Source organism: Oncorhynchus clarkii, chromosome 6 (genome assembly GCF_045791955.1).
Source record: "Oncorhynchus clarkii lewisi isolate Uvic-CL-2024 chromosome 6, UVic_Ocla_1.0, whole genome shotgun sequence".
In the NCBI taxonomy this organism is placed as follows: domain Eukaryota; kingdom Metazoa; phylum Chordata; class Actinopteri; order Salmoniformes; family Salmonidae; genus Oncorhynchus; species Oncorhynchus clarkii.
The window spans coordinates 36,804,284-36,830,713 of NC_092152.1; the positions used below are offsets into that span (position 1 = coordinate 36,804,284).

The following is a 26,430-nucleotide window of genomic DNA, read 5'->3' on the forward strand; positions in this document are numbered from 1 at the left end:
GAGATAGTATAGATCTGGCTTATTTTAATAATTACCATAAAAACGTAGTTGAACGTGAAGTAGTTAACCCACAGAAGTAGTTGTGTATCCAAATTCAGACCCGAATTGTCATATTTTTTCGGTGCTATTGTTGAAAATGGCGGCGATCGAAATGGTGCAGATGTTGATCGAAGCAGCAGAATACCTTGATCGCAGAGAAAGAGGTACAGTAGTAATAACATTTTGCATTCTTATTTTGACTTATGAATGATTGCGTTAGTACTACGGTGCCTCAATTGCATTGCTGGTGGACGCACCTGTTATAATCAATTTGTCAGGTTGATTAGCTATAAATAATGTATTGATTATTATTGCAGACCACATTAAGCAAGAATGCATATAGCTAAGTAATTGCATTGTAACTAGGCTACATCGACAAATAGGGGAAGCTGGCAGCAATATGTTCACAGCAACAACAAATGTACAGCAATAATTAGTCGACACTACTAGGGTATTTATCTAGACACTTTTTTAAAGTATAGTGTTTGCAATCTTACTGAAATGCAAAAATGACCGTATTTTATAACAAAACATTTTTTTTCACATTCACATGGTAAGGGTTCCTGCTTGCTTCATTGGATTTGATCTTGATGTTCTCTCCAAGCGACCCCTTCACTTCTCTGTTGTGGTTTGCTGGGTAGCTTGGTAGGGTTTACTCTAGTTCAGATGACATCATTGGCTGAAGGGGAAAAATTAAAATAAATCGATATTTTGTACAAATTGTCTCATCTTACCTAGGCAAAAATACAGTATTCCCTCATCTAACATTTCTGTCCCTCATCAATTTTCATTGGAATGTGTATGGCTGCATTGAATGCATTCCTTGCACTGTTGAGAATTATAATGATGTGATTGACTTGTATCCTGCTCATTTATTTGCAGAAGCAGAACATGGCTATGCCTCCATGTTACCGTTCACCAGCAGCAAAGAGAAGGACAGCTTGAAACGGAAAAACAAAAGCAAGAAGAACTCCAATAGCAGGTAGTCATTTGACTAACAGTAGTGTATAATCCCCTGTGTACTGTAGACCCCCTCAATGATTCAGCTGTAATGGCAAGATCAGTTTTTCAGAAAACAAGCAGTTTGTGTGGTCCAGTTTTGAAGCACCCCCTCATCATGATGTGTTATTCATCCATGTGCAGGCAGAGCCCCCCTCGTCCTACATTCACTCATGTAGTGAATGTCATATAGGCGTGGTGGCACGGTGTAGGCATGCAGCACTGACAAAAACAATTTGACTTTACCAACTTGCAGGGGCTCTGTTGAGTTGTTTCTTTGCTGTCCATTGTGATTGTGTTCTGATCTTTAATGTTATGCTCTCAATTGGTCTGTTTACAGCCAATGATAATCTTTAACTGTATTATCATAATCTATAACAACCCAGTCCTTCTGAAACTCTATAAAACTGATGCTTTGAGTTTGTGTCTGAGTGTGTTTGTGCCTGTAAGTTTGCTTTGAGCATTTTTAATAGCATTTTGCCCTTGCAGTATCCCAGACGGGAAAAACATCAATCAGAATTAGGCAGAGTTAAGCAAGTAGCAACATGCAGTAGTGGGGAATCCAAGCAGATTGAGGTTGATCAGGGTGTCCGAGGACAGACTGCAGCAGTCAAGCAGTTCACCCTGATCAACAGCTCTCCTCCTGGAAGGACAGGATACTCTCGCCTGGCCAGCTGTCTGTTGTTATCCAGCTTACCAAGACACCTAGCTATGAAGAAACCACCTCCTACGGCAGTCTCCTACCTAACCCTGACAAAGATTAAGCAGTATGGCTGGGTGGCCGGGCGAGGCAGTAACTCGAGATAACTGGATATTAAATCTAAACTAGTAAGGAGGGGTCGCATGGATCTATTTATGCCTCAGTCTGTTGTAATAGGAACCTGATTCATATTAGATATTAGGCTACATAGGTAGTTTTAGCACTAGTCAAATGTTCATGTTAAATTCTAATGACTGTAGCAAAGTAGAATGGCGCCAGAGAGGATGACTGACATTTTACGTGCTCCTAACCAACCATGTTATTTTGTTCAAATGTATTTATTTTTGCGTTTAACTTATTTTTTAAAAACTTATTTTGTACATAATATTGCTGCTACTGTCTCTTATGACCAAAAATAACTTCTGAACATCAGAACAGTGATTACTCACCACAAACTGGTAGAACCTTTTTCCTTTAACGAGTCCGACGTGAAGGAAATACTGCTTTCCTGGGAACAGGCCCAAATCCCCATCATTTGTGTGAAGAGAAGACGGACAAAAAGGGGGCGGAGATCGGGCTCCCTTCTGAGAATTCATAGGCGAGCGAGTAAACCCCCACTGCCATCCGTTCTATTGGAAAACATGCAATTATTGGAAAATAAAATCAATGACCTACAAGCAAGATTTAATTACCAATGGGACATTAAAAACTGTAATTTCTTATGTTTCACCGAGTCATGGATGAACAACGACATGAACAACATACAGCTGGTGGGTTTTACTGTATCGGCAGGATAGAACAGCAGCCTCTGGTATGACAAGGGGTGGTGGTCTATGTATATATGTAAACAACAGCTGGTGCACGATATCTAAGGTAGTCTTGAGGTTTTGCTCACCTGGGTATCTCATGATAAGCTGTAGACCACACTATCTACCTAGAGAGTATCTGTACTTTTCGTAGCTGTCTACATACCACCACAGACCGATGCTGGCAGTAAGACCACACTCAATGAGCTGTGTACCGCAATAAGCAAACAGGAAAACGATCATCCAGTGGCGGCGCTCTTAGTGGCCGGGGACTATGCAGGGAAACACAAATCCGTTTTATACCAAATTTCCACCAGCATGTTAAACTCTAGACCACCTTTACTCCACAAACAGAGACACGTGCAAAGCTCCCCCTAGCCCTCCATTTGGAATATCTGACCAAAATTCTATCCTCCTGATTCCTGCTTACAAGCCAAAATTAAAGCAGGAAGCGCCAGTGACTCGGTCAATAAAAAAAAATGGTAAGATGAAGCGGGTGCTAAGCTCAAGGACTGTTTTGCTAGCACAGATTGGAATATGTTCCGGGACTCTTCCGATGGCATTGAGGAGTACACCACATCAGTAACTGGCTTTCAATAAGTGCATCGACGACGTCGTCCACACAGTGACTGTACGTACATACCCCAACAAGAAGCCATGGATTACAGGCAACATTCGCACTGAGCTAAAGGGTAGAGCTGCCGCTTTCAAGGAGTGGGACTCTAACCCGGAAGCTTATAAGAAATCCTGGTATGCCCTCCAACGAACCATCAAACTGGCAAAGCGTCAATACAGGACTAAGATCCAATCGTATTACACCGTCTCTGAATGCTCGTCGGATTTGACAGGGCTTGCATTCTATTACAGACTACAAAGGGAAGCCCAGCCAAGAGCTTCCCAGTGACACAAGCCACCAGACAAACCAAATTACTTCTATGCTCGCTTCGAGGCAAGTAACACTGAAACATGCATGAGAGCATCAGCTGTTCCGGACGACTGTGTGATCACGCTCTCCGCAGCCGATGTGAGTAAGCCGTTTTTAAACATGTCAACATTCACAAGGCCGCAGGGCCAGACAGATTACCAGGACGTGTACTCCAAGCACGCTTTGACCAACTGGCAAGTTTCTTCACTGAGTCTGAGTCTGTAATACCAACACGTTTCAAGCCGACTACAATAGTCCCTGTGCCCAAGACCACCAAGGTAACCTGCCTAAATGACTATCGACCTGTGGCACTCATCTGTAGCCATGAAGTGCTTTGAAAGGCTGGTAATGGCTCACATCAACACCACTATCCCAGAAACCCTAGACCCACTCCAATTTGCGTACTGCCCTAACTGATCCACAGATGATGCAATCTCTATTGCACTCCACACCTGATGAGGGGGTGGGGTCAGCTCTCCAATTAATCGTGGAGTCTACCAATCAGCTGCTGGGGGATTTCAGGAAGCCATCTGAAACACACTCAAATACACAAACTTCAACACAGAAACTGGGGAACGTAACACACACCTGTACAAAATTAACACATATGTAAGAATGCTATTCATTGACTACAGCTCAGTGTTCAACACCATAGTGCCCTCAAAGCTCATCACTAAGCTAATGACCCTGGGACTAAACACCACCTTCTGCAACTGGATCCTGGACTTCCTGATGGGCTGCCCCCAGTTGGTAAGGGTAGGTAACCGCACATCCGCCACACTGATCCACAAAACGCAGGCTCCTCAGGTGTGCGTGCTCAGTCCCCTCCTGTACTCCCTGTTCACTCATGACCTTACGGCCAGGCACAACTCCAACACCATCATTAAGTTTGCCGATGACACAGCAGTGGTTGGCCTGATCACTGACGATGACAAGCCAGCCTATAGGGAGGAGGTCAGAGACCTGGCTGTGTGGTGCCATGACAACCTCTCCCTCAACGTGATCAATGGAGATGATTGTGGACTACAGGAAAAGGAGGACTGAGCACGCCCCCATTCTCATCGACGGGGCTGTGGTGGAGCAGGTTGAGAGCTTCAAGTTCCTTGGTGTCCACATCACCAAAAACTAACATGGTCCAAGTACACCAAGACAGACTGAAAATATTTGGCATGGGTCCTCAGATCCTCAAAAGGTTCTACAGCTGCACCATCGAGAGCATGGTTGCATCCCTGCCTGGTATGGCAAGTGCTTGGCCTTCGACCGCAAGCTACTACAGAGGGTTGTGCGTGCAGCCCAGCGTCCTGCCATCCAGGACCTCTATACCATGCGGTATCAGAGGAAGGCCTTAAAAATTGTCAGACTCCAGCCAGCCTAGTCATAGACTGTTCTCTCTACTAGAGCGCCAAGTCTAGGTCCAGAAGGCTTCTTAACAGCTTCTACCCCAAGCCATAAACCTCCTGAACATCTAATCAAATGGCTACCCAGACTATTTGCATTGCCTTCCCCTTTACACTGCTGCTACTCTGTTATTATCTATGCATAGCCACTTTAATAATTCGACCTAAATGTACATATTACCTCGACTAACCGGTGCCCCCGTGCATTGACTGTAGCCCTGTATATAGCCTCGCTATTGTTATTTTACTGCTGCTTTTTAATTATTTGTTACTTTAAAAAAAAATGTTTAACTGTGTTGTTGGTTAGGACTTGTAAGTAAGCACTTCACTGTAAGGTCTACATTTGTAGTATTCGGTGCATGTGACAAATACAATTTTATTTGATGTTTATGCCCCGCCCACCTCAGGATCTGTCTTGTTCAGCCATCTATTTGCTGTATTTGAGGTGTGTGAAATCCCCCCCCCCCCCACCACCACACCACATTGCGAGCAACACATTTGAGCAGTCTCCCTCTAGAGCAGGTTTGCTGCAATTCTACACATTTTTCCAGAGAGGGACATTTGCTCTAACTAATTTCCTGCACTTCTACAACATTTTTCATAGGATGGAGAGAAATGTTAGCAGTTTTATTTTTTTTTATTTGATCATTCTTTACCCCTTTTCTCCCCAATTTTTGTGAAATCCAATTGGTAATTAGTCTTGTCCCATCGCTGCAACTCCCGTATGGACTCGGGAGAGGCAAAGGTCGAGAGCCATACGTCCTCCGGTACACGACCCTGCCAAGCTGCACTGCTTTTTGACACACTGCTCGCTTAACCCGGAAGCCAGCCGCACCAATGTGTCGGAGGAAACACCATACAACTGGTGACCATGTCAGTGTGCATGCGCCTGCCACAGGAGTCACTAGAGCGCGATGGGACAAGAACATCCCGGCTGGCCAAACCCTCCCCTATCCCGGATAACGCTGGGCCAGTTGTGCATTGCCTCATCGGTCTCCCGGTCACGGCCAGCTGCGACACAGCCCGGGATAAAAACCGTCTCTGTAGTGACGCCTCAAGCACTGCAGTGTCTTAGACCGCTGCGCCACTCGGGTGGCCCTGATGTTTGCAGGTTTTAATATATCTGAGTGAGATTGACTAACAATCAATGAGGGCTTGACTGAGTTCTGCTAGTTGCCCATCCCTGGTCTAAATGCTTCTTACAGTGGCGATCAAGTTTTATAAATTGCATGGCTGGGCAGTGGATCTGTAAAAGTAGTAGTAGTGCATTGCTAGGTAACAATGTAAATGCTGGCACTTTTTATGAATGTACTCTTCTCTCTCCTTTTTTCTCGCTCCCCCCTTTCCCCTTTTTTTCTACTGTTCACTCTTGGCAGTCAATGCTGCTTCAGTTCCTCCATTACAGAAATGGTCCTCTCCTCCTCTCTTACTTCTTTCTCTCCCCTGCTCCCTGTGCACACAGAAACAGGCCTGACATGCTATTGTGTTGGTGGACTAGACTCTAGACCTGTTTATTCCACTCTATTATGAAGTCATGGAGAGGAAGATATTGAATATCTATCTAATCATCTTATCATATTGGTGTTATGGCCTCTTGGACTCAGTTGAACATTTTGCCCAGGATGTCCTTAGCTCTCCACCTTAGGAGAACACAGGGGAAACACTGACTGATTAGACTATATGTAGCTAACGACAACAATGCAGCTATGTTTATCCTTATTCTAAAGCTCTTCCATTGTGTGTAGTAGTACATAGCTGGAATACTGTGTAGCCTAATTCATTGCTTATTACATTGATCATATGACTGCTGTACTGTACACACAGAATCACTAGATCGTTAATCCCCATTCAAGTCAATAGGTCTGTAATGATTTGTTCTATTTTATAACTGTACGGTAAAGCATGGGCTCCTCATGTACAGCATGCCAGGTAGACGGCACCTAGAGTAGAAGGGGGAGGTGGCCTTGTCCTGTACAGTAATACGACCTGGCAGAGGAGAGGAAAGGTCTCTGGCAGTGGCATGCCTCTCCCGCCCCCCATCACATGGGAAATGGGTTACACTGGGAGCCCTATTCATATCCAAACCCTAGTCTTCTCTACCAGTCAGCTCTACTGTGCTGTCATATGAACTGTACTCTCTGGCTGGGGCAAGCAAGCACTCGTATTTGTGTTGTCTGTAGTGCGTGGTTGATCTTTCGGAGGGGGTCCAAGGCTGTCGGGGTGCTGACAGCAGTCAGCTTGCAGAGTGCAGGTTGGTCTATTTTGGGACTGGAGGTTGGGGAGTTCCTGTGTAGTGGAGAGAAGAGGACTTTGCTCCTGTCCCTCTGCCTAGTGCCCTTTCCCTCTCACCCCATTTGCAGATTCTTTATGAAAAAGAGACCTGGCCAGCTTCCTTGCCCTGTGTGGAGCTTGGAGAGAGGGGTGCGTATCTGTGTGCCCTTATCCTACAAGGGACTACAGGCCTCATTCCGGTAGAGCTGGTAGGACCATAGGCTGTTGGTGAACAATGCAGTTTACACTGCAATGTAGGAGGCAAGGTGGCCACCAATACACAATCACTACATGACCTTTAAATAGTCTCTGTCCCTTTCTTTCTCTCTCTCTGTCCCTCTTCCAACCGCTGCTCTCTTTTCACCCTTTACTCACTCTGTAGCCTGGCTGGTACCAGGCAGCAGGCTGTTTCTAGTTACTGTTGCTAAGTCTACCCCCCCGGGCCTCTGTGTGTGTACACGTGTGTGCCTCCTGAATTTTTATATATATATATATATATATATATATACATACATACATACATACATACATACATACATACATACATACAGTGGGGCAAAAAAGTATTTAGTCAGCCACCAATTGTGTAAGTTCTCCCACTTAAAAAGATGAGAGAGGCCTGTGTTGGCAATGACAGAGGTCAAATGTTTTCTGTAAGTCTTCGCAAGGTTTTCACACACTGTTGCTGGTATTTTGGCCCATTCCTCCATGCAGATCTCCTCTAGAGCAGTAATGTTTTGGGGCTGCTGCTGGGTAACACGGACTTCCAACTCCCTCCAAAGATTTTCTATAGGGTTGAGATCTGGAGACTGGCTAGGCCACTCCAGGACCTTGAAATGCTTCTTACGAAGCCACTCCTTCGTTGCCCGGGCGGTGTGTTTGGGATCATTGTCATGCTGAAAGATCCAGCCACATTTCATCTTCAATGCCCTTGCTGATGGAAGGAGGTTTTCACTCAAAATCTCACGGTACATGGCCCCATTCTTTCCTTTACACGGATCAGTCGCTCTGGTCCCACCCCCATGCTTCACAGTAGGTATGGTGTTCTTTGGATGCAACTCAGCATTCTTTGTCCTCCAAACACGACAAGTTGAGTTTTTACCAAAAAGTTATATATTGGTTTCATCTGACCATATGACATTCTCCCAATCTTCTTCTGGATCATCCAAATGCTCTCTAGCAAACTTCAGATGGGCCTGGACATGTACTGGCTTAAGCAGGGGGACATGTCTGGCACTGCAGAATTTGAGTCCCTGGCGGTGTAGTGTGTTACTGATGGTAGGCTTTGTTACTTTGGTCCCAGCTCTCTGCAGGTCATTCACTAGGTCCCCTCGTGTGGTTCTGGGATTTTTGCTCACCGTTCTTGTGATCATTTTGACCCCACGGGGTGAGATCTTGCGTGGAGCCCCAGATCGAGGGAGATTATCAGTGGTCTTGTATGTCTTCCATTTCCTAATAATTGCTCCCACAGTTGATTTCTTCAAACCAAGCTGCTTACCTATTGCAGATTCAGTCTTCCCAGCCTGGTGCAGGTCTACAATTTTGTTTCTGGTGTCCTTTGACAGCTCTTTGGTCTTGGCCATAGTAGAGTTTGGAGTGTGACTGTTTGAGGTTGTGGACAGGTGTCTTTTATACTGATAACAAGTTCAAACAGGTGCCATTAATAGAGGTAACGAGTGGAGGACAGAGGAGCCTCTTCAAGAAGAAGTTACAGGTCTGTGAGAGCCAGAAATCTTGCTTGTTTTTAGGTGACCAAATACTTATTTTCCACCATAATTTGCAAATAAATTCATAAAAAATCCTACAATGTGATTTTCAGGATGTTTTTTTCTCATTTTGTCTGTCATAGTTGAAGTGTACCTATGATGAAAATGACAGGCCTCTCCTATCTTTTTAAGTGGGAGAACTTGCACAATTGGTGACTGACTAAATACTTTTTTTGCCCCACTGTGTGTGTGTGTGTATGTATATATATATATATATATATATATATTTATATTATATATATTATATATATATTATATATATTTATATTATATATATATATATATTTATATTATATATATATATATATTTATATTATATATATATATATTTATATTATATATATTTATATTTATATTATATATATTTATATTATATATATATATATATATATTTATATTATAATATATATATATATAATATATATATATATAATATATATATATATATATATATTATATATACACAGTGCCTTGTGAAAGTATTCGGCCCCCTTGAACTTTGCGACCTTTTGCCACATTTCAGGCTTCAAACATAAAGATATAAAACTGTATTTTTTTGTGAAGAATCAACAACAAGTGGGACACAATCATGAAGTGGAACGACATTTATTGGATATTTCAAACTTTTTTAACAAATCAAAAACTGAAAAATTGGGCGTGCAAAATTATTCAGCCCCTTTACTTTCAGTGCAGCAAACTCTCTCCAGAAGTTCAGTGAGGATCTCTGAATGATCCAATGTTGACCTAAATGACTAATGATGATAAATACAATCCACCTGTGTGTAATCAAGTCTCCGTATAAATGCACCTGCACTGTGATAGTCTCAGAGGTCCGTCAAAAGCGCAGAGAGCATCATGAAGAACAAGGAACACACCAGGCAGGTCCGAGATACTGTTGTGAAGAAGTTTAAAGCCGGATTTGGATACAAAAAGATTTCCCAAGCTTTAAACATCCAAAGGAGCACTGTGCAAGCGATAATATTGAAATGGAAGGAGTATCAGACCACTGCAAATCTACCAAGACCTGGTCGTCCCTCTAAACTTTCAGCTCATACAAGGAGAAGACTGATCAGAGATGCAGCCAAGAGGCCCATGATCACTCTGGATGAACTGCAGAGATCTACAGCTGAGGTGGGAGACTCTGTCCATAGGACAACAATCAGTCGTATATTGCACAAATCTGGCCTTTATGGAAGAGTGGCAAGAAGAAAGCCATTTCTTAAAGATATCCATAAAAAGTGTCGTTTTAAGTTTGCCACAAGCCACCTGGGAGACACACCAAACATGTGGAAGAAGGTGCTCTGGTCAGATGAAACAAAATTTGAACTTTTTGGCAACAATGCAAAACGTTATGTTTGGCGTAAAAGCAACACAGCTCATCACCCTGAACACACCATCCCCACTGTCAAACATGGTGGTGGCAGCATCATGGTTTGGGCCTGCTTTTCTTCAGCAGGGACAGGGAAGATGGTTAAAATGGATGGGAAGATGGATGGAGCCAAATACAGGACCATTCTGGAAGAAAACCTGATGGAGTCTGCAAAAGACCTGAGACTGGGACGGAGATTTGTCTTCCAACAAGACAATGATCCAAAACATAAAGCAAAATCTACAATGGAATGGTTCAAAAATAAACATATCCAGGTGTTAGAATGGCCAAGTCAAAGTCCAGACCTGAATCCAATCGAGAATCTGTGGAAAGAACTGAAAACTGCTGTTCACAAATGCTCTCCATCCAACCTCACTGAGCTCGAGCTGTTTTGCAAGGAGGAATGGGAAAAAAATTCAGTCTCTCGATGTGCAAAACTGATAGAGACATACCCCAAGCGACTTACAGCTGTAATCGCAGCAAAAGGTGGCGCTACAAAGTATTAACTTAAGGGGCCTGAATAATTTTGCACGCCCAATTTTTCCGTTTTTGATTTGTTAAAACAGTTTGAAATATCCAATAAATGTCGTTCCACTTCATGATTGTGTCCCACTTGTTGATTCTTCACAAAAAAATACAGTTTTATATCTTTATGTTTGAAGCCTGAAATGTGGCAAAAGGTCGCAAAGTTCAAGGGGGCCGAATACTTTCACAAGGCACTGTGTATATATATATATATATATATATCCTTGCCTTTTCTCATTTTGTAGAGTTTAACTTCCCTGTGCTTTTTGGCGCTTCTTAAACTCCCACACAACACAAGCCTCTCCCTCTCTGCAATAACTCCCTGGTTGACTGCAGTGGTTGCGAACCGAGAGGGATCGTCTATTATTAAAGCACTTTACTGAAGCACGCTGAATCTACTGTGTGATGATGTGTAAGGACACTTTCTAACCTCTGTCTGTCTGTTCACAGATCTACACACAACGAGATGGAGAAAAACAGGTACGTTGAATCCCCACATCACTGTCTCTCTCTTAGCTCTGTCAGACCACCCTATTAGACATTGAATCTCTCCTCAGTCCCACATGGCTAGAAAGGAGTAATGAGAGTGAAATGAACAGTGCAGAATGCAGCTTATCCAAAAAGGGACTTTACAGGCCTCATCCCTGGTCTCTCTTTGACCTCTACCTGGCTTTCCCTGGAGTCTCCCTGTTTCCATAGTCTCTCCCTGGAGGTGTCCCTGTCCCTCTGGTGTTCTAGGCAGGGTTTGAATGGTGTTCTGGTTCAACCAGGGCTAATGACTCAGGCAGACTGACTGAATAATGCATGGCTCTGGAGCTTAGGCCTGGGAACTGCAGCACAGCATGAGAGTGTGTGTGATTCTCAGGCTTTATAAGCCCATACACATTCCCTTGACTGGAAGGAAGGCAGCCATCTCACTCCTGCTGCCTATTGCCTCTATCAATGTATCCCTCCTAGGTGTGTAACAGTTCACCAAAGCCCATGGTTAGGTTCGTATTGTGGTTTTGGGGTCAATGTTTGGTTCGGTTTTGGTACAGCAGGAAAATGAAATGCCATTCACAATGTTCAGCATACACAATGTTCCTGCCATTGTTATGTTGGGCCTCAAGTTTCCAATCTTGATTTTGTGTTTGTAACCATGTGGGAGGTAGGAATTTACCAGTTGTGAAGTCGTAAATACCAGTTTGACCCGTTCATGTGATTTGAACTTGTTGAGAAATGCAGAGTTGGCTAATGGCCAACAAACTGCGTCAACCATAAACTAAAGGTACAGCTATCATGCCTGTAAACACATTTATAGATTTCAAAAACTACATTAATAGATTCCTTTTTTATAAATGTTTTGTTACATTTTAACTGGTGAAAATGCTGTTATAGAGGCCATTTACTTAGTAGGTGAAGTCCAAGGTCACCGTTTGGGTGCTCATGATGCTAGACGAGTTTCCCACTAGTAATTACCAGTTGGAGGGCCGTTCAAGTGGATCCCCCCCCCAGCTGTATGTGGTAAATTCCTTACTTCCATCTTGATTACGAACGCACCATGACACTGCCTCTGTCAGTGGGGGCTTGTCTTTAGCACAGTACATCTCCCCTCTGTGGGTAATGTGATGGGCGGTCACTGTTAAGAAAGCACAACACAGAGTGCATTGGTCAGTTCATTGAAGCTTTGGCTTTCTTTATATAGAGTGGCTACTACATGTTTGCTGAAATGAGTGCAAGATGGATGCTCGAGTACTTTTACGAGGTGCTGACTGAAACCAACCGATTCTCAACCACTGAGAATAGGCGCATATCTGTGTCAATAAACCAAAGACTGTAAAAAAAATGTTTAATCTATCGCTCTTGTAATTTCTTTGGCCCAGTCAGAATCAGCTGCCAAGGGCTGCAGAGGGAAGACGATGTTGTTTCTTTGCGTTTCGGTCTACTGTGGTGAAGTCTGGGTAAATGTGACAACTTATTTGAGGTGTTGGCAGCTGCGTAGGCTGTTCTCGTAAAGCGTGGCGACATACTGTTTTATCCACAACTCTCTGTCCAGCGTCGTTGTAATCTACTGGGAAGCCGTTCCCAAGCGAGATTTAAACGAGGATGGAGGATCCTCCAATTCTGGCTTCTTGACCTCACCATTGTATAGAACTAGTTCCCAGCTGCGCCTCACAAAAGTACAGTTTTGAAATGCGGCAATTTAAGATTGAAATGTTGATTTCCAACGTGCGCATAGGCTCTAGTTGTTAACGAAATGACCTGAGATATTTTTTCAGCTCAGATTCACTCGAAGCGTAGGCCTAGTGTTTTTGCTGTAAATATTTGTTTTATTTTTTCATTCAGGTTTACAGTGCGAACCGAACCAAGGTCCTCGTACTGAATGGTTCGGTATGAATACGCGTACCGTTATACCCCTCACACCACTGACAACGGGTATGACAAATATTCTACAAATTGCAACCTGCATGGCCCCTTATTCCAACACACAAGATGGCAGTTATTGCAAGGCAACATTTTTGTTTGGCCAATGATGAAACACAAACACACTGCCAGCCAGAGGACGGTGAGACTTGATCCGCCTGTCAGTCGTTGTGTGTGTCCTAGATGGGCTCAATGTTTTCTACTCCTATGTTTGCTCAAATGAATCCCCCCACCTACACTTCTACCACCCTGCCTCGGTCCATGTCCTCTGTTGCAGTGAGTTCCGTAGCGGAGTCTGCCTGCTGGAGCTGGCCATCTGTGTAACCTCACTCCTCTCTCCACCACACCTTGTGCGTGCGAACTCATCCCCATAGAAATGGAATGTATGGATTGCATTACTGTCCTCATCCCTCTGCCTGGGGCAATTAGCCTGAGGTCAGAGACGGTACAGGAGGATGATTTACAGGCCGCAGGGCAAGTGGAAGGCCTGCGTTCAGGAGGCCCGGTTGCCCGTGTAAGAGATCATGTTGGTTGGAGTGGAGGGAGTTGCCCGTGCATGGTCTTGTCTCTGGTCTATATATTACACAACACTGAAATGTCTGGATAAGGGTTTCCGTTAGCCGGTAATGGCCGTTAAAAAATCCAACTGTTGCCGGCTAAATTGACTGAGAAAAAGGTAGGCAGGCTATCAGCACGTCACCCACCACTTTACAATGTGAGCTGGAGGCAGTATGCATTTGAAAACATGCTTAATTGTTTGAAACCTGAATGTTTTACTTCCATGTTATGAGGCATGTCTTAACTTACTTGAAAATCCGACCGTAGAAACATGGCAATTATTTTATAAAGACTTCATAAGGGGCGCGTGAGTTTCAAGTTTGGGGAAGGATACAATATATTCTACTATTTCTACCTATCTGCGTGCCTGTTATGATTTTCATATGCGCATTTTCGTGGTTTAATTTCAATAACGTTTTTGTTTTTCAAAATCGTCATGGGGTTAATCATAAAAATCCTCAAATATAAAAGTCAAGATTCTACTAATGCGAGCGCACCAGCTTCTGCCATATGGACACATTGATACACCGTGAGTCATTGGCAGCTAAATAGCCTAAATGAGCTTCCATTTTCAAATAAGTAAAAATACTTTAAAGCTGACACATTAAAAACAATAGAAATTATACCGGTGAAAATTCTGGTTCTTTCAATTACATTCATCTCTTTACAGTCCGTCTGCCTGCCTTTTTCTCTGTCTTGACTTGAGCCATACTAGTGAAGTGCAACATTGATTTGATACAATCAACTGGATCAGCTGAAGCTGTCTCTAGCGAACTTGCAACATTGTATCAACTAGTCTATTCCGGGCCCCCAGTTTTCTGTGCCAGTGAGTTTGGGACAGACGGCTGTTATTGCGTAACAAAACAGTATTTTAATGACGTTTCCACAGGATATATGGGATTATCAGATGATGATGATGATATTTTGCTCTTTCACACCGAGACTTGGTGATTGTTGGAAAGACTTTACAAATATCCTACTAGTTCCTAACAGTAGGCTATCATCCAGACTTTGTTGATTTATTGTGTGAGGTGAAGGAAAAACGTAACACAAGTTCAGCTTATCAGAGGTGGACGTGTTGAGTTAACAGTCAGAAGTCAAACAGCCCCAAATGGGCATTTTCTTACATTTTATGCGCAGCAGGCCAGGTAGGCTGGTTCTATGCGTGCTTGGGCGCGCACGCTCCCTCAACGTTAACAAGACCGATAAACCAGACCCGTGGTCATTGCTCACATGGAGCACTCCAGACAAAAGACAGTGAAAAAAGTCATAACTGATGGTTATGAAATAAACAAACTTGTTTCTCTCAAGTGTTACAGGCAAACAACGTTTCCACTCCGAGAATGAGAACGGTAAATAACTGTAGGTCGAATTAGTAATACAGAAATGAATATAACCAAATGACGGGGGATTAACGGTACATTTACTATTGGTGACGTGTGGAATTTATGAAAATTAAGGGCAATCAATTCACACAACATATATATTATATGCTTTTCACTGTCAGTCGCAACTCAATAATCAGCTAGGCCTTTTGCCACGTGAGCAGACTATGAAAGACCTTCCTCATATGCCATTTCTCTCCTTTTCTATTGGTTTTCATATCAACTTTCTTTCGTTGTCCAGAAGCCAAAGGCACAATCCTAGTCATATTAGCGACCCATCCTAGTGGTTGCATCTTTAGATTCACCCTTTAAGTTCCTAACAGAGAATTGAATCTGTCACACATTTCCCGCAAATTGCATTTTGGCAAATGTTTCGAAAATGATTTATTTTTGGCCTCTTCATTACAGGAGTTGCATGCTCTGTTCAGATGAATTACCATAATCTAAAATGTGATTCCTGTCATTCTGAGCACAGTGGGTGGATGCCCTAATGGGTTACACACCCAATGCATACGAGTCTGGTAAATTTCTCAAATGGCCGTTAAATTCAAATCTTCCCGGTCACGTTGTCCGGGGCCACATTTTCCAAACGGAAACCCTGGTCTGGACTTCAACGCTTGATGTTGTTGCTGGGATTTGTCAAAAGGCTAAGGTACACGCTCACAGAAATATAGGCTACACGAACACAGACCCATAAACAGTCACCCCATTGATACGTTGTAAGTGTATACATCCCTGGAATATCCTGTTGCAGAAATAGCCTGGTTTTTGTGTCCTTCCTACCACACCCTTACAGTCCTGCCATTCAGTCACACCTAGTGTTGAAAAGAGGGGTTATATAAAACTTTCTAAGTTTACCAGTAAACTACCAGAATTTTGCTATCTTTCAAGGATTTTATGTCATCTATCACAAGACATCTAGTGGCTCCTTTGAGTACTTCCGAATATCACAGGTGTCTGCAATTTATCTCTGACCTTATCACATTTAAAAATGTATGAAATAATGAAATACGGTGATATAAAAATTTGACAAAGATGTAAAACATTTAACTAAATATAAATCAACTTACTGAATATCATTGGTGTTTATTGAGTTTCAACATGAAATGTGTTTTTTGTGTGTTTTTTTACGCACTGTTAATGTTTTGGTGTCAAACTGATGGCAGTTGTGGTAAAAAAGAGTTGCAGAGGTAAATTAAAATAATGCCATTCTTGATTAGATGCTTTTAAAAAAATTAATTAGGCAAGTTCCTCTTGAACTATATGGTCTATCTACTAGAAACTCATGGACAATATGGACACGGATATAAAAAAATATATATACTATATATGAATTTAAAAAATAAAACATTATTCAAGTCTAAATTACGATAGATTTTGTTAATTTCCAAAACCTTTAGTTAATTACCAGTAGCTTTGTAACCCTAGTCAGACCACATAACACCGGCTTAGTACTGTAGGCCTGCTTACCGTAACATACATGACTCTGCCCTCCCGTCAGTTGACATTGTTTAACAAACATTAGCCTCCCTGTACATCCTGATTCTATCACAACAGAGCTCCTGCTCGGACTCTGTCACATTATGTCATGCCAGTTTCCGCTAAGCTTTAGGCTAGCAGAGGAGCACACCTGGATATGTCCCACTCTTATGTACTTGTTTATCTACACTGTGTGTGTTGGCTGTGTGTGTCATGTTGGCTGTGTGTGTGTGTCTCTCTCCAATGAACTTTAGAATATTTTTTAGTCATTCACACTGCAGTTGGAATGGATAAACACATACTATATCATCTCTCTGCAGAACTCCCAGTACTAAATATTCTTCATATTCCTAGCCTTGAGCTACAAATAGCATTTCAGATGTTCTCAACTATCCCATGTTTTGTGTAATCGTTTTCAATTGAAGTTATTCCCACTCATGCGTTGGCCTTTGCTATGCACATTTTAGTCATTTAGCATACAGTCTTATCCAGAGCATTCATCTTAAGATCGCTATACACACCTGCAGTAAATAGTGAGGTCATGCCCCTTGTCTGCCTGTGTGCATGTAGCAGCCTCCAGTTGGAGGTGGGATGTGTAACGGGGGTCATGTGGTCACCCATCGACACCCACTACTCCCCTTCAGTTGCCAAGCGAGGAGTGAGGAGGTGAGGGGGGATAATAAAGTGATCTCGAGCAGCTTAATGTAAATGTTGTGATCACCGGGCAGGCCCTAGGCAGACAAGTGTTTGTGGATGAAAGTGATCTCTTTCAGGGGTGAAATGACTGCAGGAGAGCTACAGGGAGTTAGAGATCTGACACCATATGAGGTGACCAATGACGTCTGAGGGGGTTTAAAGGCCCAATGCGGTCATTTTCATATCAATATCATATTTCTGCGTAACAATTCTTAGTTTTCCATTAACATTTTCAAACTATTTCTCAAGAATTTAGCTGGGAGTGGTCTGAGTGGGGAACTGAAAGCTAGCTGTTATTTGCAGAGCTATATTAACCAATTTGTGGGCTGGTGACATCACCAGGATTGCCTGGTTGAAAATACAATCAGGAAATAACTTCTTCTCTTTTTTCTCTCACTTTTCCTGTGTTAGTTTCATCAGCTGTTGCAGAATATGATACAAAGCACAGGGAAAAACTGAATTTAGGCGGCACTGGGCCTTTTTTATAGGGAGCTGATGAAATTATGCATCTCTCTCTTTCTCTCCAGACGCGCACACCTACGGCTGTGTTTAGAGCGACTGAAATCCCTCGTTCCATTGGGACCAGACTCCAACAGGCATACCACGCTCAGCCTGCTGATGAGGGCCAAGAAACACATTGTGGTGGGTGATGGTGGGCGGAGAAGTAATGAGAAATCAGTTTAAAGTGTTTACAGTTTCAAGAGGGCAATTTATTCTACCATTGGAAGAGGGTAATAAACGGTGCCACTTTGTTTCTGCCTCAGCCAACTCCCTTTTTACTGTCATGGCAACATTTGGCGTGGTTACAGCCACAGAGTTGACTAAAATAGAAAGAAATCTGTTACCATGGAGACCCTATTAAATTACTAGAGGGAGCTATATAATAAACCCTTAGTTCCAGAAAGGGGTGAAAATGGCAGCCATGTTGGTCCGGGAGAAATCCAAACCAATCTAATTGGAATGAATGACAGTAGAGGCATAATCCTGATTTTTCTTATGTAGGAAAATAAAAGGCATATGATATATCAGAAATTGTGTAATAGAATTATCGTCAATTATCGTCAAAAATATTGTCAAATAATCTTGGTTCATACAGATTTTATACAAAGTTTCTATATAAATAGCCTCTAAAATATGTGAATAGACCATAAATGTCTCCATTGTGTTAGGACTCGGACAAGTATAGATATCTTCTCATCAACTGATTTCTGCTAGTGTATGGCTGTGGATTGGCTGCATCGTTTGAATGGTATATTGGCAGTTAATTTTGAAAAATGAATGGGCTCATTCCTCAAACTGTCTGGCTAGCTAACAAACGGAGTGCAGATAAATTCTTCAAATGCATTGTTTTACCTTATCTTATCGACCTACTGGCAAACCATGGTTGACCAACTCCCACTGGCAAACTACGGTTGATCAACTTCCTGACCAAAATGGCTGACTTTTTATACCATCATAAGAAGGTTCAAGTTAATTCTAGTATTCTAATTCTATGTCTGTTACCCTCGTGGTCTAGAGGGTGATTAGTGTAGTGCTAACTCGGGTGAGCGACTAGTGTACATCAGGGTTTGATGAGGTAGAGTAAAGCGGCGCCTGGTAAAAACTAAACCCTGCATCACTCCAGGACCAGGGTTTACCTACCTTGTAGACTAGACTGTTGAGGAACCTGTCTATGGTTAACTATGTGTGGTTGGTAGGAGGAGGCCAGTATATGAATGAATCACTGTTAGTGCCTTCAGAAAGTATCCACACCCCTCGACTTCTTCCACATTTTTGTTGTTACAACATGATTTTAAAATGGATTAAATTGAGATTTGTCACTGGCCCGACACAATACCCCATAATGTTTACAAATGAACAATGAAAAGCTGAAAAGTATTTAGTCAATAAGTTTTCAACCCTGTTATGACGAGCCAAAATGCGTTCAGGAGTGAAAAGTTGCTTAAGCCACAAATTGTATGTATTCACTCTCTAATAGTGTTTTAACATGATTTTTGAATTACTACTTCATCCCTGCACCCAACCCATACAATTATCTGTAAGGTCCCTCAGTCAAGCAGTGGATTTCAAACACAGATTCAACCACAAAGTCCAGGGACATTTTCCAAAGCCTAGCAAAAAAGGGCACATATCGGTAGATTTATATAAAGCAGACACTGAATATCCCTTTCAGCATGGTGTAGTTATTAATTACACTTTGAATGGTATATCACTACACAGATAATGGCGTCCTTCCTAACTCCGTTGCCGGAGAGGAAGGAAACCGCTCAGGGATTTCACCATGAGACCAATGGTGACTTTAAAACAGTGTTTAATGGCTCCTCAATTCTAACTTAATTGACAAAGTGAGAAGGAATATTCCAAAACATGCATCCTGTTTGCAACAAGGAACTAAAGTAATACTGCAAAAAAATTATGTTTGGGGCAAATCCAATACAACACATTACTGAGTACCACTCTCCATATTTTCAAGCATAGTGGTGGCTGCATCATGTTATTGGTATGCTTGAAATTGTTAAGGACTGGGGAGTTTTTCAGGATAAAAAATAAACTGAGTGGAGCTAAGCACAGGCAAAATCCCAGAGGAAAACCTGGTTGTCTGCTTTCCACCAGACACTGGGAGATAAATCTAGGGCGAGACCTGAAAAATTGGAGTCTAGCCATAATCAACAACCAATTTGACAGAGCTTGAAGATTTTTTGTTAATAATCATGTGCAAATATTGTATAATCCAGGTGTGGAAAGCTTTTAGAGACACCCAGAAAGACTCACAGCTGTAATCACTGCAAAAGGTGTTTCTACAACATGACTCATCGATGTGAATACTTATGTAAATGAGATTTGTTTAATTTTCAAAACATTAGCAAAAATGTCTGAACATTTTTTCACTTTGTCATTATTATGAGGCATTGTGGAGATGGGTGAGAGAGAGAGAATCTGTCTCTGACACAACAGAATGTGGAATAAGTCAAGGGGTACGAATACTTTCTGACGGCACTGTACATACCGAGGTCAGAGGTTGCAGGAGGGCAAAAGGCAGCTGTCACAAGAGCGCGCACACAAAGTGAGGGCCAGTGTCTATTGCTGTATGTGTCTCTGCTGTAGAGGTTGGAGGAGAGCGAGCGGAGAGCCCAGCATACCTTAGACCAGCTGCAGAGAGAGCAGAGGCACCTGCAACGGCGTCTGGAGCAGCTGGGGGTGGAGAGAACACGCATGGACAGCACAGGATCCATTGTCTCCTCCGACAATCCTGACTCAGACCAGGGTGAGCACACAAGGGAATCCCTCTCCTACGTTACAAACTGAACTGGGATCATTAATGCTTTGTGGAGGTTTACAGTATAACATGTTTTTTTTTGTTTTTTTTTGTTTTTTTTTGTCAAAGTTTCGCGTTTTTACATCAAAGCACACTATAATACAATGTAAAGGTGTCCATTCTCTTCCACCAATCCTTCCGCCCTTCTTTAGTGATGGGGCTTTATGTTAACCAAAGTTAGTGAATTTGAATATGAGCTCAGTAGAGAACGCATTGGGCTGATTGTGGTACCTGCATAATATTGACCTGTGTTGTGTGTTGCAGAGGAGGAGCTGGATGTGGATGTGGAGGGGACTGACTACCTGCTGGGGGATCTGGAGTGGAGCACCAGCAGTGTCAGTGACTCTGATGAGCGGGGCAGCCTGCGCAGCAGCTGCAGTGACGAGGGCTACTCCAGCGCCAGCCTGCGCCTGCGCATGCAGAACCAAAACACTCAGGAGAAGGCTGAGCAGCTGGGCTGCAGCCTATAAGAGCACAGCCCTTAACCTCTGACCCCCCCCCCCCAGCCCCCATCCAATCCCGTCACTCTGTCGTCCAGTTAACTCCCGCCCTCCAACCAGTCTCTACCAATCAGACCTCACTCCCAGCAGGACTGGCCTCTTCTGACCAAGCCCCCTCCTCCTTTCCAGCTATATTCCACCTCTTTCCCCCCTGAAACCCCCAATGCAACACCTCTTAGATACACCCACCGTCCTATCTCAACCGTTGATCCTCTATCTAAAATGGAGGATCAGTCTGTGGCACTACCCAATCAGAGCTTTTTGATGAGTGGGATTAGGAAGATAAGACACTCCGTCCGACCCTTTGTGTCCACCAGCCTGCCCCCTTCCTTCTGTCCTTCCTTCCTGCTCTGCTGTCTGTTTCAGTGCAAGAGCCAAGTAGAGGTGACTGACTTTTCACATCCATGCAGTGTCCCCCTTCCAGCGTCCGAAAACTTAAGACAGCTAGAGAATGTGATTACAACACCACACCTACACCCCACTGCCTCTCTCTTGTTCAGAAGCCATCTGAAGCAATCCAGTCATGATGAGAACCCCTCTCGACCCCCAGTTCTAAATCCCATCTCGCCCATTTCTCCCATGAGACTGGCCCCTCCATAGGTGGTGGTGATACAGACAGCAGAGCTGTGCCACCTGACTAACCAGCTGACCAATCACAGCATGGTATTTTGGAACGGAGTATAGGAATGGATGGTCTTGGTCAACGAGCTGTGGCGTCGTCATTTTAAACAATCTACACTGCAGCTATTGTAGTAATGTTATCAGGTGTAGTCTTTCAGTAAGTCTTTATGGTAAATAATCATCTACCTGCACTGTCCACGTGAAGCCTCACTGGGAGTTCTACGACGCTAAGCACGGCTGTGACGTCATCCATGTTCCACAACCTCTTCGTTGTTGTGGTCGGCAGCAATACATCCATCCCTCTCTTCTCTACCAGGCTTAGCGGCCGGATACATACGTCCATGTTTATGGCTCTTATGGGGTGGGGGGGTTATTAAGATGTCATTTTTTTTGTCCACACCTGCCATTTCAGAATTTTTATGATTGCGGGGGGGTTGTAGGAAAAAAAACCTTGTGAGGAACAATGTGCAGCATGAGATTAAGGGGTGGGGTGATTGGGGTTAAGGCAACTTGTACCTTCCTCTCTCTGATGACGGTGGCGTCTAGCTTGTGTTTTAATGTACGTGTCTGTGTTGCTGCTGGTCATGCACTGTAGCCAGTGGTAATCACTTAAATGTGTCTGAAGGGAAGTCACACAGACAGACAGTACATTAACTGTTGAAATAAACCAGTAAAGAGATTAAAGCACATTCCATGTTAGAGAGAAAGTAAGGTGTGTTAGTAGACAATTACCTTCGCCCATATTTATGAGGGAGAGCGTTTTGCAGTTTTAATGACAGGAAGGATCTAGCTATCAGCTTCAGGTTACCCACAAGCAGAACACAACAGATTTGCTGACTTGCTTTGCCTTTCAGTCAAAACACAGAACAAGGAAAGTCGACGTCTATTGAATTAGTTCACCTCTGAAAAGGAAAGAGCAGAAAGGTTACTGTACACTAAATATCTGCCTGGCCTATAGAGCTATTTATTATTTTAGCCAAATGTAGTCATGTTTATGTAAATAGTTGACACAGAAAGAGCTCTATGTATATTGAATAAAAAATATTTATATTATATCTAAATATATAAATATCTAGTTAATTAGTTATCGCTTTAGTTATGTTATTCTTGTGAGGTTTGTGTGGTTGGTTTGCACAGCATAGTCAATCCATAGCTTTTTAGAACTGTCTTTTGTGCCTATAGACTTGTGTGTCCTTTCAGAAATTGGCACGGTGCTCCTAGAAATGAATGAAATTGTTTCGTGGTTGATTATATTTTTAAATAATAATAAACATCCTCTGTCAATAGGAAAATAATTTAAATGAATATAATAATTTTAAAAAATGGAATATAAAAATGTATATAATTTAAGAGAAGCTGGTGTTGGTGCTTTGGCATTGCTGTGACGGTGGGAAGCTACAGTGAGGTTTCACCCTTCTTTGTGCCTGAGAGCCTGAAACAAAATGGCTCCTTGACCCAAGAGATTATAACATAGTGTAGCGAGAGGAGGAAATGGTGGGTTCAATAACCTGGGGGATAAATTGGAGAGGATTGCAGTAGCGGTTGGATGTAGTTGACTAGCCTGTAATCTATCTCCTGCACTGTTGCAGCACAATGGCGAACCTGGAACCTGTCACATGCAGAATCTCGTTAGAATGGGAAGATGGTCGATACACAGACAAAAAAAATATAGGATTAGGGTTGTTTAGTGTTGTGTGTGTGGAATGCTGCACTTCTGTGTCACTTAAAAAAAGCTATCCAAAAGGAGAGGAACGATGTAGCCATGCTAGAAGGGGATTGTTGTGAATTGAGCCCCTGGCTGAGACTGGTGTTATGGGGCAGGTGTGTGTATGTCCCGTCACTGTCTTCAGAGAGAAACTATAAGGGTTTGGGGAGAGGGAGGGTTGTTTTGAATGGGGGATAAAAATGGCACTTATATGGATGTTTTTAGTTGTTTACAAGTTTTTTTTTAAATCCCACCTCTTCAAAGAAGACCTCATGTATTATTAAAAGATCGAATGGGATCTTAAGCACTTACAAATTCATAACATATTGTATGAATTGGAATTCGTAACATACGAATTGAGAAGGGGAAAAAAAGGATGACGTGCACAATTTTCTGGGACCCGTTTTGTCTTGAGTGCTACTTTCAAAACTACTGGTTGAAAATATACGAATCCTCTGTAGCATCACTTTAACCTAAGCATTGTCTGTTATTCTGGGGCCACACACTTCTCTTTCCCTCCGTCCATGGCCTGTTTTCTGTGTCTTCCACTCCTCGTGTGTGAATGTGGCTCCCATTGAGAAGAGATCCTGATTCATTTCTATGGTGGTCCCCCACCCCCCTCCTCCCACATGCTGTGAGCCAGCCACCATGGTGCAGAGGGAGCCTGAGGGAGCAGACTGGGCTGTTTGTACAGTATAGCTGCAGCTCTCCTACCTCCCCGTATTACACTCTGTTAACACCCTTGGTGCTTCAGCATCTGCCTTGAGCAGGTGTGGATTCTTAAAGAACAAGCAGATCACTGCAGTTGGCTTCTGTGTAGTCCTGTGTAAGCTATATGGGATATCACCCTAGGAATTCAAAATAAATAAAAATGTGTGTGTATATTTGGGTTAGGTTCGTACGAAGTGGCTTAAGCCTTAAAACAGACAACTGTAAGAGAACCATAGTAAAGTATATTATATATGAATGTATATAATGTAAGTATAGACGTGTTATTACAAATGTCATTATTTTCATTGTAACTGTCTCGGGTGTGTTGCTCTCCCTCATACGCGCACACACGTTGTCATACACGCACGTCAGAAAAACGATGGCTTAAGGGTTGGTTCAACTATTAAAAAGGTTGACGTTTTGTGCACTTCCATTTTAGAATTGGGGAATTTGAATATTGACTTTAAAAGAAAGCACTTAAACATTTCGGAGAGAGAGAAAAAAATGGGGAAATGTGGAGCAGTAATTTATATTTGCCAGTGACATGAAAGGAATAAAACATCTCCCAACCTTGTTTACCTACTTTCCTTGTCTTTGTATTTATGACTTGGTCTGATGATTTAAAATATATATTTCTCTATGATTATGCTGATAGCAGATATGTCTGTCTTACCTTAATTGAATACTCAGGCTGTAAGTTACTCTGGAAAAGGGTGTCTGCTAAAGGACCAAAATGTCATGTAAATCTAATGCGGAGGACATGCCTCTAGTACCTATATTCTATAGTAGCAATAATCAGCTTGGGTTTGATGAGACCTTTTCAATGTGGAATGATGTCAGACAGGAAAACAAAGCCATCATCTTGGGAGGTAATCAAAGCTAGCTCTGGCAGGCAGAATAACTCGTTTCTGACAGTAATCTCCTGTCTAAATCCCTGGTATGACCAGATAAATCTGCAGCTGTTTAATGACCAGGAGATGGAGGGAGGAGAGGAGGGAGTGATGGAACCTTGATCGGCATCCTTCCTCTCAAGTCTGTCGTCCTTTTGCTCACTGCTAAAGCACACACACACACACGCACACTGGAATGCACACACACTTGTACATAGTCACAAATGACATCGCAAAGCAATTTCTATATTTTGGCACCTTTGTGATGCAGTCTGTCCTTGTCTGGCTGCCAACTCAGCGGGAGGAAGATGGAGAGTGCAGTGTGGATATTCTACTATGGATTACTGTTCTTACACCCTCTGATATGATTCCAGCACGCCTTTCACCCTTCTCCTCCCTGGTGACTGAGATGAGTTATTCTTCCAGTATCTAATTCGGACTGGAATAATATGTGTCCAGGTCAATCTATGAGATGCTCACTGCTTATAACCTACTGGCCAAAGGAAATCTGAAGTGGAGGTCCTTTGTAGCTCGTTGGTAGAGCAAGGTGCTTGTAATGCCACGGTAGTGGGTTTGATTCCCGGGATCAGCTATACATAAAATGTATGCCCGCATGACTAAATCGCTTTGGATAAAAGTATATGTTAAATTATATTATTGAAGACTTTTTCACTCCAGGTTTATTCTGTTCTGAACTACTATAGCAGAAGAAGCATTGGTGCTTTACAGTATTTTGACCTGACCTGTTTGACCCCCCCATATCCCCATATCCCCCACTTTGACCCCCCCTCAGTGTACATCTGTTGGCCTTAAAATGAGGGACACTTATGTGAACTGAACTCTTTTAATATGTTGAAACTATTCCATTTTAAATATTTACTTCAAAAGAAACGGTGAACATCTGATAGTCAAATCATAGTGTAAAAGCAGGTGAGTTGGTTCTACTCTTTTTGGCCATTTTCTGGTGTTTAGTGGTGGGAAAACGTTTGCACTTTGGCACAAGCTTCCATTCCTCATGTCACTAGGGTATTTATGGCTGATGTAACTCCCTAGAGTCTATTGATGCATCGGTGCGTCAATCTAAATCATGTAAAAAAAGCCCCATCAAAATGGTTCAGTTTAAGCTAGAGATATGTGCATGGGCTGCAACTCAATCCACCGCATCCGCTTATGGCGGCCTTCCACATCTGCGGTGGGAGGTGGCCGAGCTACAGTTGTTTGTCAGACCATGAGACATCCCAAAAATTGGTATTCTCACAAAAACGGGACTCATCTGAAGTTGTTAACGTCAATGTGCCAACCTCTGTTTGTAGCATCCAAACCCTCATCAAACTACACACAATACCCCATAATAACAAATCAAAAACAG

General features: G+C 42.7%; 1 protein-coding gene across 1 annotated transcript; it reads left to right on the forward strand.

Annotated features, from left to right (window-relative positions):
• LOC139411077 (max dimerization protein 1-like) lies at positions 1 to 24,659 on the forward strand. The gene is made up of 6 exons (XM_071156916.1): positions 1 to 203; positions 922 to 1,021; positions 11,248 to 11,277; positions 17,846 to 17,960; positions 20,424 to 20,583; positions 20,899 to 24,659. Exons 1-6 carry the CDS (start codon positions 137 to 139, stop codon positions 21,102 to 21,104), a joined length of 678 nt encoding a protein of 225 aa, XP_071013017.1. The 5' UTR covers positions 1 to 136; the 3' UTR covers positions 21,105 to 24,659.
• The last annotated feature ends 1,771 nt before the right edge of the window (positions 24,660 to 26,430 follow it).

Excerpts from the sequence above, each read along its gene's own strand:
- LOC139411077 (XM_071156916.1), top strand. The coding sequence starts at position 137 with ATGGCGGCGATCGAAATGGTGCAGATGTTGATCGAAGCAGCAGAATAC. Across the intron at positions 1,022-11,247 it reads AAGAAGAACTCCAATAGCAG|ATCTACACACAACGAGATGG; the intron begins GTAGTCATTTGA and ends GTCTGTTCACAG. Across the intron at positions 11,278-17,845 it reads AACGAGATGGAGAAAAACAG|ACGCGCACACCTACGGCTGT; the intron begins GTACGTTGAATC and ends CTTTCTCTCCAG.